General features: G+C 47.7%; 1 protein-coding gene and 1 long non-coding RNA gene across 3 annotated transcripts; both read right to left on the bottom strand.

Annotated features, from left to right (window-relative positions):
• Positions 1–5,459: 5,459 nt before the first annotated feature.
• On the bottom strand, positions 5,460–6,205 carry LOC147967136 (putative ripening-related protein 1). The gene has a single exon (XM_087529276.1). The coding sequence runs from the start codon at positions 6,160–6,162 to the stop codon at positions 5,611–5,613; it is 552 nt and encodes a 183-aa protein (XP_087385402.1). The 5' UTR covers positions 6,163–6,205; the 3' UTR covers positions 5,460–5,610.
• Positions 6,206–9,592: 3,387 nt separating this feature from the next.
• On the bottom strand, positions 9,593–13,761 carry LOC147967135 (uncharacterized). Of its 2 annotated transcripts, XR_015609149.1 has the most exons (6): positions 13,384–13,761; positions 12,592–12,674; positions 11,900–12,023; positions 11,560–11,688; positions 10,960–11,073; positions 9,593–10,051 (listed from the first exon to the last, which is right to left on the bottom strand). It is a non-coding gene; the product is annotated as an uncharacterized LOC147967135 (long non-coding RNA). The 2 variants fall into 2 exon arrangements; XR_015609148.1 differs by having other exon boundaries at positions 11,560–12,023.
• Between the last annotated feature and the right edge of the window lie 307 nt (positions 13,762–14,068).

Genomic DNA, 14,068 nt, shown 5'->3' with positions numbered 1-14,068 from the left:
TGTATAGGCAATCATAGTGACAGACAAAGCTGAGGAAAAGAAAATTTCTGATGGGGCTATCTCGGTGAACCAGGCTCTAGTTGGGACCGGAGTGGTAGCTCGAGACAATCAACGAATCGTTATCTGCGGAAGGATTTACGAAGTATGATTTTATCAGGGCCCGTTGGTGATTGAGACACTGGCTTGCAGGGATGCCATGGCCCTAGCAATCGAAAAGGGTCTCACGCATGTGGTGGTTGAGACACATTGTCAGGCTATTTGTAACCAGTGGATGAACGAAGCCTATCTCCATCTTTTCCAGGGGTTTAAGTTGCAACATGTGAGTAGAGAAGCAAATGGCGTTGCTCACACAAGTGCTAGAGAGGTGCTTACTATGGAAGCGTTTTTGTTTGAGTTTGATGTAACCCCTGTATTTCTGATTGACACTAAATGCGTAATCAAATGGCTCTATTCATGCGTAATCAAATGGCATTTTTCATTGTTGGATTCGATTACGCCTACTAATGAATAGAGCCTTAATGCCGAATTCTCACAAAACAAAAACTGAGGTTGCGACGAGTGCTTCGCATGTGGGCACGCGTGGCATAACCCTGGGAAATTGAACTTGTTATTGATTGTTTTTAGTCACAATAATTAAGTATTAGATTGGATTAGTCTATTAATAGACAACAGTGGGGATGTAGCTTAAATGGTAGAGCATTTAATCAGCTATTAAAAGGTAGGGGGATCGATACCTCCCATCTCCAAATCCTTTTTTCACCTCCCTCTTTTATCTAGGCGATAGTTTTTTTCCCGCATAAATTTTTTTGTTAGCGGTTTCCCGCAGAAAATGAGACCTGCCAAAAGCCGAAAGCACATTGTTCAGACGCTCTATGGGCTTCTCCCTGGATCTAACTGGGCTGGCACATTGTCCACTTTGGATTAATCTGTAACTGGGCTTTCCCAGAAAGAACATCTGTCACTGGGCTCGAATGTTGTGGAGGCTGATTTGTTTTTTCGTGCGCTCCGAAAAACCTCTCCATTGCCGAGTTCTACGTTTTGGCCATTTTTTTATGGCTGACACTCACATAGTCACATTCTTTTTGTTTGCTAAGCTCCTGATAAAAAGTACTCGGTAAACTCCGGGCACTAGGCAAAATTGCCGATTCAAGTAAGGCACTTGTTTTTTTTTTTGGAAAAGGAGGATAACCCCGGCCTCTGTATCAGAGTGATGCATGCAACTATATTATTAAATCAAGTGCGAAAACATGTCTGAAGTGCAAGTCTAGCTCACAAACGGAGCACAACAAAAGTAAATAAAAAGGCGCCACATCCGGCAAAAATAGTAACAGGCTATGATGACTATACACCTAGCCTATTAATAGCTCGCCATCCAAATCGATTGAAAATAACTTGTGCTACCGTCTCCCATCGGTTGCACCCAGTAATCAAAAGCTTCCTGAAGTCCGCATGAGTGAGTAACGACCACGTACGGATCCAAGCAGTAGCTCTATAAATAACCTGCAAAAAGTTGATAAAGTTTTTCCGGCTAAAGATCATATCGTTCCTATTATTCCATATAGCCCATAGTAATGCGCATATTCCTATTCAAATATGTCTCGCTATGTTTGATTCCACTCCGTTTAGGCACGTTCCAAACAACATGTTGATGCAAGTTGGAGGGTTGATGTTGAAGACTATATGAATCGTGTGCCGCAATAATTTTGCCAATGGGCAGTCGAAAAAAAGATGTTGAATAGTTTCATCCTGGTCACAATAACAACAACGAGAATTACCTACCTAGTTTCGCTTAACCAAATTATCTTTCATCAAGATCACTCCCTTGTAGACAAACCACATGAAGATTTTAATTCTAAGCGGAATTTTGATCTTCCAGATATGTAGGGATCTCGGAAGTGGCCCAGTGTCAATTAAATCCATGTACATGGACTTCACTGAGAAACTACCACTCGTTGATAATTTCCAATGAATGGTATCTGCCTGGTCAGAGAGTTGAACCTCCATCAATCTACGGACCAAGTGCAACCACGAAGTGCATCGTTCCCCCACCAAGACCTCCTGGATTGGATATTAAGGGGGACCGAATGTAATACTGTAGCAACATAATCTTCCTTATGTTGTACAATATGATATAGAGTGGGATATTGCAGGGCCAAGGGTGTCTCCCCTAACCATGCATCTTCCTAGAATATGGTCGAGCTACCATTACCAACATTGAATTTTACCCTATGAAAAAAGGAGATCATCCTCATCAAACCTTTCCAGAAAGATGAATCATTAGGCCTAGCAGTGAACTGGGCCAGAGTCTTAGATTGAAGGTATTTATTACGCAAAATTTGTATCCTCGTACTCTCTGTCTCGGTAGATAGTCGGAATAGCCATTTGAAGAGAAGGCATTTGTTCTTAACTTCTAAATTCTCGATCCCTAGCCCACCTTGGTCTCTGGATCTGCAAATAATACCTCATCTGGCCAACCAGTATTTCTTCTTAACTTCATCAGATTGCCAGAAAACCGAGATCGATAGAAGTCTAATCTTTTCCATACCCCTACCGGTACTTCAAAGAATGAGAGGAGGAACATCGGCAAACTCGTCAACACCGAGTTTATCAGCACGAGTCGACCTCCATAGGACATAAGCTTGCCCTTCCAGCAGCTTAGCCTTTTTTCGAATCGATGTTCAATGCACTTCCACTCCTTATTTGTCAGTCGGCGATGATGAATGGGAATCCCTAGGTAGCTAAATGGTAGTGGACCCATTTCACAACCGAACAGTTGTTTATATGCGTCTTATTCCTTTTTGGCTCTACCAAAACAAAACAATTCGCTTGTGTTAAAATTAATTTGAAGTCCCGACAGCTATTCAAATAGGCAAAGCACTAAGGGCATCTCCAGCCGTTGGCCCCCCCAGGACGCATAAAAATCGCCCCCTGGGGGCGAGCCGGCGATACACTCGGCGCTGGGGGCAGTTTTGCGCCCAGTCGTCGCCCCCAGCTCGCCCCCAGGCGCCGAAATTGGCCCACTTTGCAGCCCAATTTCGGCGAATAAACGGCCCATATGGGCAAGAATAGGCCCATATTCGGCGTGGTTTCGCCGTGTCTCGGCATTCAGTTATCAACACAATTATTTCTTATCACATATTTCATCACAGAAAAATCAAATACTTTAACAAAATACTACAGCAACAAATAGTTCAATACAAATTATATAGTTCAACAAATAAAAACTCGTATTTCATCACGCAGCGTCCCCCTTGAGCCTCCATAGGTGTTCAATCAGATCTTTCTGCAGTTGATGATGCACCTGTGGGTCTCGGATCTCCTGACGCATACTGAGATAGGCAGTCCAAGTTGCCGGTAGCTGGTGATCAACTTCGGCTAGAGGACCCTGCCTGTAGTATGGTTCAGTGTCAAACACTGGGTCTTCTTGCTCGCTCTCGATGATCATGTTGTGCAAGATGACACAGCAAGTCATGATCTCCCACATTTGATCTTTCGACCAGGTCTGAGCGGGGTACCGAACAACAGCGAATCGAGATTGGAGCACACCAAATGCCCGCTCGACATCCTTCCTGTAAGCCTCCTGAAGCTTCGCAAACCAGGCGTTCTTGCCTCCTGCCACAGGGTTTGAGATCGTCTTCACAAATGTCGACCATCTCGGATAGATGCCGTCAGCTAGATAGTACCCCTTGTTGTATTGGTGCCCATTGATCTCGAAGTTCACCGGAGGAGAATGGCCCTCAACGAGCTTGGCAAAAACAGGAGAGCACTGCAGCACGTTGATGTCATTGTGAGTTCCTGGCATACCAAAGAAGGAGCGCCAAATCCAGAGGTCCTGTGTGGCTACCGCCTCAAGCACCACACTGCAACCGCCTTTGGCGCCTTTGTACATCCCCTGCCAACCAAATGGGCAGTTCTTCCATTTCCAATGCATGCAGTCGATGCTTCCAAGCATTCCAGGAAATCCTCTTGCTGCATTCTGGGCTAGGATCCGAGCAGTGTCTTCCGCATTGGGTGTTCTCAAGTATTGTGGCCCAAACACTGCCACCACTGCCCGACAGAACTTGTAGAAACACTCTATGCTGGTGGACTCGGCCATGCGCCCATAGTCGTCGAGTGAATCACTGGGAGCTCCATATGCAAGCATCCTCATCGCTGTCGTGCACTTCTGGATGGAGGTGAATCCAAGAGCGCCAGTGCAATCCATCTTGCACTTGAAGTAGTTGTCGAACTCCCGGATGGAATTCACAATCCTGAGGAAGAGCTTTCGGCTCATCCGATAACGGTGCCGAAATGTTCTCTCGCCATGAAGTGGAGCATCGGCGAAGTAGTCGGAGTAGAGCATGCAGTAGCCTTGCAGACGATGCCGGTTCTTTGCTTTCACCCGCCCCGGCGCCGAGCCACCTCGACGCGGCTTTTCATTGCTCGCCAGCAGCTGGGCGAGGGCGGCGAGCACCATCAGATGCTCTTCCTCCTGGACGTCGGCCGTGGCTTCCTCCTCCAGCAGCGCGGCGAGCTCTTCCTCCTCATCCGAGTCCATCGCCGAGACAGGCAAAACGCCGAACACCTTGCGCTCGGTGGGCGTGTACCCGCCGTTAAACCACGCATCCGCGGCCGGAAACGGCGGCCGGAAACGCCCAGCTGCTGTGGGAGGGGCCGCGGCGAAGCGCTGCTATTTTCCGGCGGGGAATGGCTATCTAGCGGAGTAGGGCGGCGGCTGTCGCCGGGATATAGCTAGTGCTGGCCGAGGGCGCGGGGGGTGCGAGGCGAGTCGGGGGAAGAAAACCTTGACTTTTCCCCTGTCGGTGTGGGCCAGGCGTGCTTTTCCCTAGCGCCGGAGCCCCCAACGGCTCCCCAGCGCGCCGGGTTCGGCCTGTGACCGCCGGGCGGAAAAAAGGTCCGAACCGGCGATTTTCGGCGTCCTGGGGGCGTGACTGGGCCGTTTTTTCGGCGTCGGCGCCAAAAAAGTCGCCTGGGGGGGCCTGTTGGGGGCGCGGCTGGAGATGCCCTAACTTCATATTTCTAGCTTTAGCAATATCATGTTTCATGAATAGAATCGTGTCATCAGCGTATTGTAATATGGAACTAGCCCATTAACTTGGCCATTCTCTTTAACCCGACCGATAAGGACTGTCAACATATCCGCTACTATATTGAACAGAACAGGAGACATCGAGTCACCCTGTCTTAATTCTTTATGTGTGTGAAATAATGATTTGTGTCATCATTCATCTTAACCCAACACTACATTTCTGAATAAAGGAATCCATCTGTTTCTTTCAGGCTTCATTAAACCCCTTCATATGTAGGGCTTGTTGAAGAAACGGCCATTTGACCTTGTCATGCGCTTTCTCAAAATCTACTTTGAAGTAAGGCACTTGGTAAATTCCGTTTGCAATTTTAGCGAACATAACAAAAGGAGGTGACTGTTAATTAGCGAAGAGTAGTTTTTTGCTGTTACGAAAAAAGAACAGTTTACTTATTCATCGAGGACACTACATTACATTTGAACACTACATCAAAGGCACCACACACACACACATGAGCTACAAATAAGCAAGAGAACACTACAATAAGGCTCCACCGGCCGGCGGCGGGCGGCAGAGTCATCAGTCATGCATCTGACCAGGTGATGCCGTACTCGCCGACCTCCTCACCGGTGATGCCGAGCGCGTCCCACACCGCCTGGGACGCGTCGACGACGTTGTTGCGGCAGGGCGGCTGGTAGGCGTGCTCGCGGTCGCACCCGTTCACGGAGTCGCACTCGTCGACGACCTTGGCGAGCACGGACCTGCCGTTGGCTCGGATCCGTATGCGGTCGCCGCAGCGTGAGCCCCCGGCGTACCACCCCGTGGACAGCGCCACCACGCGCTCCGAGTTGCGGTGGAAGACTTCGTCGCACGCCGACGGGTCCCCGCCGTCGCCGCCCTCGTCGAAGTCGTTGAGCGTCATGATGGCCCTGGTGGCGCCCGCGACGACCGGCGGCGAGCACCGGTACGTCGGGTACGCCTTCCCTGCCTCGCAGCAGTCCTCGCACGAGTGGCCCTTGCCCGGCCGGAGCGTGCCGCTTCGCCTGCACTCCTGCGCCTCCACGGTGGTCGCCAGCAGCAGTGCCAGCACGACGAGGCAGCTCATGGTCATCTTGCGAGCGTTTGATGGAGACATCGATCGGGTTGTGTTGGCTCGTCGATCGTGAGAGAAAGATTGCACCAATGGCTAGCATTATATAGCTATAGGATGCGTGTGTTCGTGTTCTTGCTTGTTTGGGGTTGCCATGCGAACATAAAATACAGCAAAGTCAAACTGACATCATGATGGGGAGAGGACACCACACTAATGTGGATGTGAGGTCCCAAAAATTAGTCTACTAGACTAGGCGTGTTGTTACGCCACGGGCTAATTCAATGTGACGACGTACTCCCTCCGGTCCTTTTTACTCTGCACATTGGATTTACTGAAAGTCAAACTTAACTAAGTTTGACCAAATTTATATTAGAAATTATTAGCATCTATAATATCTAATAAATATAATATGAAAATATATTCCGAGATGAATCTAATGATATTGGTGTTGTTATGTAAATGTCAATAATTTTTTATATGAACTTGGTCAAAGTTGGATGAGATTGACTTTAGAAAAACCTAATATGCAGAGTAAAAAGGACCGGAGGGAGTATGAGATAATTCTATAATTTTTTGGATACTCATTGAATTTGAACTGTAGATGTTTGGTTCGTCAAGGGCGAACAAATATGAACTTGCTTGTATGTTGGGGCAGCACATGTAAAATTGGGATTCCTATAAAATTATGTAGCGGATAGCATTCCTTTGTGCTAGTTGACTTCTAAATTTTATTTTAGTTTTGTTATTGTTATGCCACATCACTCGCTAATTATGTAATACTCCTATGCGGTAAAGATTTGCCCTAGCTACCTCCATCTTTGTTTTTTGAAGACACCAAAAGGCATCTTAGATGTGATAGTTATCAAGAAAAAACAATAGCTGGTACAATGAAAGGACAACTGGAATAGAACTGTCGGTTAAAGAATAAAGATGCATTGAAAATCATGCTAGGTCACGCCCATAACGGGATAATTTAATCGATAGTTCATGAAGGATGCATCTCCCTCCTCCCACCCACGCTTTCCCCTCCACCGCGCGCTCGTCCATGCGCCGGCCGTCCTCGCCGGCCACCCAACACTCCTCCCGCCATGCCATCTCTCGCCTACCCACTCCCTCGTTTCCGGCGACAAAACTCACATCCAATCTAGGCGACCGCCTGGTGCATGCATGGGATTTCATCCGTTTTCAGCTGCTCCTCGACGAAGCAGACGGCCTCGACTTCCAAAGCTCAGTCTGGTCCTCTCTTCGGTCGCGGGTCTCCCCTGCGGGCAACGACCGCTCCTCGGCCTGCTTGCTCTTCGCCCGCTTTCGGCCCTCCTTGCTATGCCTAGATGCTCCACTCGTCGCCACGTTCCTCCAATTCCGCCTCGGTGGCGTCGCCGCTGAGTTCGCCGTCGAGCTCGTCTCCGAATGCTGCTTCTCCTTCTTCGTTGCCAACGCCAGCGTCGCCAAACTCGTCCTCTCCTGCTCGCCAATCAGCAGCGACCACTACTATGCCTACATCTCTGCTCCGCCGCCGCCATGCACGGATAAGCTGTCGTCCTCCCTTCACCACCGTGCCTTTACTCCTGCAAATGCTACCCCGCGTTCGTCGTCAGCTCCAGTCGGGCCGATTGCTCTGAGCTTGCTGCTTCCTCCGCGGTCTTCCAGGGACGGGGGTGAGGGCCCGTCTAAGGCACTCGCTGCCGGTGCGTCCTCCTCATCGACATCTCGGCAATGGCTTCGTCGGAAACCGCAGGTTAGGCCTTTCCGCCCAGGTGTAGCCTTCAGTAAATTCATTTTTCATGATTATAGATGCCAGGTCACCTCTCCGTTACCCACACCAGATAAACCAAATACTGCCACCTTTTGGATTGTTGGAGTTTCCGACTCTGTAATCCCCTCCCCTACCCTCGTCAACGGCGCACTTGACCACAGATTTGCGTCCCAAAACGTGTTTAGCTCTGTTAAGATATCCACCTGCCTTTTCCGGGCACAAGCCTTCTCTGCATCAGTTCGAAATGAGCTAGTTTGCCGCTCACCGGTGCCCTTCTCAAGTTTCAAACTCCTACTGTTCGCTTGCCCTGTGCGCGCGCAGGCCGCGGCCGTGTCTGCCGCTGCCACTTGCGACGTGATCGCCGCGGCACAGGCACCTCACCTGCCCCCCTCAATTCTCGGGTGCTACCACCCGGTCGACCAAACCAAAGCCAACTACACTGCTCCCACATCCGACTCCAACGACACCCATGCCCATGCGAATCCAAACCCGCCCATACTAGACGCTGCTGACTATACCGATGACCGCCCAGCCACTTCTCACACGGACGCCTCACGCCCCCTCCTGCGCCCCCTACCTTCTCCCTCCTTCTCTATCGGCGCCAGATACGAGACACGGACCCACGATCACGGGTCGCTTACAATCGCTCCTCCCTCTGCTGACCCGAATGCGCACGCGGCTGGGCAGCTCGCCATCGTGGGCGCGGTCAACCATGCTTCGGTCGCTGCGAACGGGACCCACAGCCCGCTCCACTCGCCTCGGTTAGCCTCCCCGCTCGCCCATCACTCCATGTCCCAACCGCAGCCGCCGCCTATTCACCCGTCACCACCATCACCCTCTCTCTCCCATGCCGCGCTCGACATGTCCTCTCCCACGCTCATGTCTCACTCCTCCGGCTGCAAAGCTGCGGCTCATACCAGCTCCCCGACGATAAACTGATCAAGCTCTGCCACGGCAGTGTCACCATGTCGCTCATACAGGGACGTGCTCATATCTCCTCCTCCAACAACTCTGATGCAATCCCCAGCCTATATCAACACCAGGCCGCGCCCGCACACTCACTCATCTCACCCCCCTCCCAGCCTCAAGCCCACTGCCCGCTGCTTCCGTTGCCTCGCCGGTGACCACCTCGTGGACGTCTGCCGAGACCCCGTCCGGTGTTCTCGCTGTTGGCGCTCCGGTCACCGCTCGTTCAGGTGCAAAGATGTCCGACTCCACCCCTTCTTTCCATCCCTCCCATCCAAACCTACGTCTAACCCTGCATTTCTACCCAGCGGCGTCATGGCGCACACGACGGGCACTCACACTGCCTCCGGCTCCTCCGCGGATTCCAGCGACGACGGCGTTCGTCCGCTGTGGTTCGGGTTGCACTGCGTCTTCGTCAACCCCCGCGCACCACCGTCTCTCCCAGCGGTCTACGACGCGACGACCACGCAGGCATCGCCCATTCCCCGTGTGTCGATCGTCTCCGGACCCCCGCTCTTCATGCCCCCTGCTGCGGCTCCTGCCTCCAACCGGCACTACACCACAACACTGCATCCCTAACAAACAAGTTGGTTGGGAAAACAGCTTCCACCAACAGACAGTCGGTCGGGAATGACTATTGCCGACTGACCCTGTCTGCTGGAGAAAGTCCAGACGGGAAAGCCCTTTCCCGACCGACATATGTTTGCCGACCGACAAGCCGACGGCTATTTCAAGCATTGCCGACCGACTTTCCAACGGCACTGTCATGGACCTTTCCCGACAGATGGTCTGATGGTAAACCTTTCCCGACCAACGGCCTGATGGTGTTTCTTTGCCGACCAACAATCTGTTAGTAGTGCATGTTTCTTTGCCGACCAACAATCAGACGACATTACATTTTGCCGACCAACGGATTGTCAGCATTTTCTTTAGCTAACCAAAACAATAATTACCCTCCCACGTTTGCCTTACTGACAGAATGTCAATAAAGTCACATAAAATATCTCATTACAATAATATCCAACAAAATATCAATCAAGATACAATAATAGATGCATGTCATTGATTTTGTACAAAATATCCAGTTGACAATACAACATAAAGGCTTACAAAATGATAGCCAAACGGTGCATTATTTTGCACCTTACACAAACTATCTAGTTGACGCAAACTATCTCCATAGTTCCTTCCTGGTCTTTTATGTCTTTCCTACAAAGGGTAAACAATCATTCAGTAAATTCATGCATTCATAGTCAATGGCAGAAACAAAACAAAGCATCAGCTCAGTCTGCACAACGAAATACATCAGCACAATAATTTAGCTAAACTCACTACAGAAGAAAGCGAGCTGGCAATCAATCATTAAGCATCTACTAGTTGCTACTTAAGGTCGTAAATTTGCACAATTCAGGTCATCTGTAATGCCCACCCTACTTGTACAGGCGTGAATGCAAAACTATTACCTCCCAGGGAAACCATGTATGTTATATGTTAGTAGGATTAGAAACTCGATTGTATTCTCAGTTCAGAGATACGCAAGTGATCCTGTTCAGTCCATCAAAGCACGTATTAACAAAATGCGTCCTAAGATGAAGGTTTTGCATTTCTTACAAGTTGCTATGTAACACAGCTTGAACCTGACCCTAACTCTATTGGATGATCTAAACCTAGTTGTATATATGACAATTATTACTCTATGGGAAACTACACATGTAGTTTTTGCTATATGATTTGAGAGTATCATCGTTCTGTTCATCTCTAAAGTTTTCATATAATTAATACAAGCATGCAAATCTGATATTCATATACTACAGCAATGCTATAAGGCTGAAGCATAAAATCTAAAAGTGGGTAACTGTACTTCTCTTTCGCTTGCTGAAAATTACATAAGTCGGACATTATCACTAAAAATGATTTTATTAGTTCTTGTCTCCCCCACCAAAAAAATAAAAAGGCTATTGTTGAGTGAATATTTTGCATGGACCTTTGGACATTGTCGCTACCATATATTTATCAAAGTGAATCCAGACATATTAATCATTTTAGCGGTACGTTCTAATTTCTTCAATCAATAGATGAATGTAAGCAAACAGTTCTAGCTAAGTGACAGAAATTACCTAAGTGGCGGGATGAGGAAGACGTCCCTGTTCAGATAAGATTCACCTGCTATGTTGTTCCCCACACACAGAATTCATTTTGCCTTTCAGATTGATTGTAACCAGATCTTACTTCTGGGAAATAATAGAACATGATGTTACGATATGATTTAACAAGGGAACATTACGAAGTATACATGTATTCCTTTTGTATCACAAAAATAATAGGAAAACTGAAGATTGTTTTGGTGAACTACATGTAGTCATGTATGCCAGTCAGAAGTAAATAGCAAGGTCACTTAATATTGCTTGTTCTCTCAAGTTGCACTAGGACATAAAAATGAACAACAAAGCTAAATAGGTTCCATTTTACTTTGCCATTAGACTTTTTGGCAACAACTTCTGCAGCTAAAAAATCAGGTCAACATATTTATTAATCCCAGGCTGTTTGTAGAACTACATATTTATTAATGAACTTGGTAGCTGTTAATGTATGCAGGAGTCAATTAAGATTAACTGAAATTTCAGCAAGAATATCAATACAGGTGATTCACACTGAAAAACACGAGCACAAATTGTAACTGTGCAAAGCTAACACCCGGTGTGGACTCTGTTTAATACCTGTAGTAGATTCTTCTTCAGTTAATCCACTTTCTAGGAATATATTTGGAGTGCGTGCCATTCTTTTCATCATTAAAAGTGCACCATCCCATACCAGAGTACAGAGACATCAAGTAATGTTTCCAGAGCCTGAAAGCACCACCCATCAGTTAATGTGTTACTCCTACATGGTCAGGATGGATAGCTCACTTGTTACAGAAACATGTTTAACAACTAAACGTTTTATGCTCCAGTGCAAGATTCTAGCCTCAGCCAAAAATAGTATTTGTTGGGCTCACTTCTATAGATGAGTGGAGAAGAGGAAGACACCGATCATGGGAGTCAGGTGTTGAGGGCTGACCTGCATGAACTGCCTAGTCGTCTACTGCCACAAGTAAGAAGCTCTGTTTCCACATACCTCCCACCCCATTTCTGTCATCTCTTCTATTTTATGAAATCCAAGAACGATAAAAGCTCCCCATGCTCTATGGAGAAGTAATGAAGCAACATCAGCACGCTGCCTATGGGAAAAAGAACAACTCACTGTAGCTATGAATGGGAGTGAGATATATGACTAAGAAACTCAAAAGGAGAAGCTCGGCAAAGAGAAAATGAAAGAGAATAGCTAGATCAAAGAAACTAAAAAATTTAATAAAAATAAACCGAAGTGCTAGACAAATTAAAAGACTTAATAAAACTGAATACCGATAAAGTAAAATTATAGCCCATATAAACTAGAAAATTGAAAACTTAGGGAAAATTAGCAGAGATGATGAGCAATCACCTTTAGTTACCATTAGTCATAGCATTATAAAATGACACTTAATATGAATCTTAGTCCTCAAACACATTAGGGGCAGCATGGATCAAAATATGAATCTTCAATCAATGAAGCAAGCAATCAACCATGACCATAGACCATCTACTGACTAATGAGGTACTCAATCATCTACTGCTGTACAAAACATTAGAGGATGGTACACAAGACTTATGAGGTACTACATCAAGAAACAATATACTAAAAGAAAAATAAACACTGGACACTCCACACACCTTATGCACTACAGTGGCATAGCAAATATTCTGCTACTTCTCTTTGTCAGCTCAGCGTTACCAGCATCTGTCCTCTGTTCTACCTGTAGAAAAAATGAGAGATAAAAGTCAGGTCACATGTACAAAGAGAACAGCGAGTCTTGTGCTACATTCTATTTCAATCCATTGTTTGGCCCTTAGTTATAAAAGTAAGTTTGAGCCACCAGTTATATTACCCCACCTCATGGATGACATCTTGCCGCTGTTTAGTCAGGTCAAATGCATCGTTTCAATAGCAGCAGTGATTATTATACCATAAATGTTTCCTCACAATATTTGAACTTGGCATTGAAGGAAATTTGACATGGTGAAGATTTCAGTAAGAAAAAGTTAAGCAAGTATTTGGGCAGTTGGATGGCAGTATGCTTACGCGCCATTCTCATGAACTCAGCCAATAAATGTGATCAGCTGGAGCAACACAGACACTAGAAACACATCCATTGGTGCTGCAAAGAAGCTTCGTTTTCAAGAGAACCTAGTTATTTTCACAATTTTTGACAAAGAAGCTGTAGGATGCCAACATAACTCAGTATTGTAATAAAAAATAAATCTAACATAAATCTATTTCCATCTAACATAACTCGGTACTGTAATAAAAATTGAATCTACATAAGCAGTGTCTACCAACAGAGTACTGACGGGGCAAATAACAGAGTCTTCGACCCAAAAACCACGGCGAACTCCTTCACTCCAAGTTCATCTCTTAACAAACTTTGTACAAAAAAAATTGATGCGGCAAGGAAGGAGTTGTACCTCAGCCGCATCGATGCCCTTGCCCAGCCAAAGACAGAGAGGGATGTCCTTGCCCAGCCACACGCGGCCCAGATCCAAATCTTCGCCGCCACCGCCACTGCGTGTGTCTTCATGAGCTGGACGATGGAGATGGGGGGTTGGGCCAGGGAGGTTGGAGAGAGGCGGTTAAACGGAGAGAGAGCCCGAGGGTGTGGAGCCGACGGTGGAGAGGCATGTCGGAATTGGGCGGGGCTGTGGGGACGGGGCATCGTGTGGGGCGGTGCTACAGAGGAAGGGCGGCGTGGGATGGTGATGCAGAGGCAGGGCGGCATGGGGCGACAGTGGGATAGACCGGCGGTAGCCCCCGACGACATGGGGCGGCGGTGGGAGGCATGGGGATTGGCCGGCGTGGGGCGGCGGCATGCGTGGGGAACAACAGGAAAGCTAGGGATTTTGTGGGTGGGGAACGAAGGGCGGCAACATCCTTTTCTGAGGGTGGAAAATTCGCGGGTTGGGCCGGTTTGGCGCTACTTTTTTTAGCTATTCGCGGGCGATGCCCATTTAGCATCCGAAAGTTGGTGGGGGTGATTTACCGACCAACATTCCATAGGCCATAACAGAATTCCCGACCGATCGTTAGATGGTATATGCTACAGTATTCCCGACCGACTACAGGTCGGTGTATGCAGGTTTCCCGACCCACGGT

The sequence above is a fragment of the Triticum urartu genome, chromosome 6A, assembly GCF_056163025.1.
Source record: "Triticum urartu cultivar PI428250 chromosome 6A, HENAU_Tu73, whole genome shotgun sequence".
Classification (NCBI taxonomy): domain Eukaryota; kingdom Viridiplantae; phylum Streptophyta; class Magnoliopsida; order Poales; family Poaceae; genus Triticum; species Triticum urartu.
The sequence above is the reverse complement of the archived record's forward strand: the minus strand, read 5'-3'. Positions and strand labels throughout refer to the sequence as shown.

What these genes read in the sequence shown, in the direction of transcription:
- LOC147967136 (XM_087529276.1), bottom strand. Translation starts at nt 6,162, where the DNA reads ATGTCTCCATCAAACGCTCGCAAGATGACCATGAGCTGCCTCGTCGTG.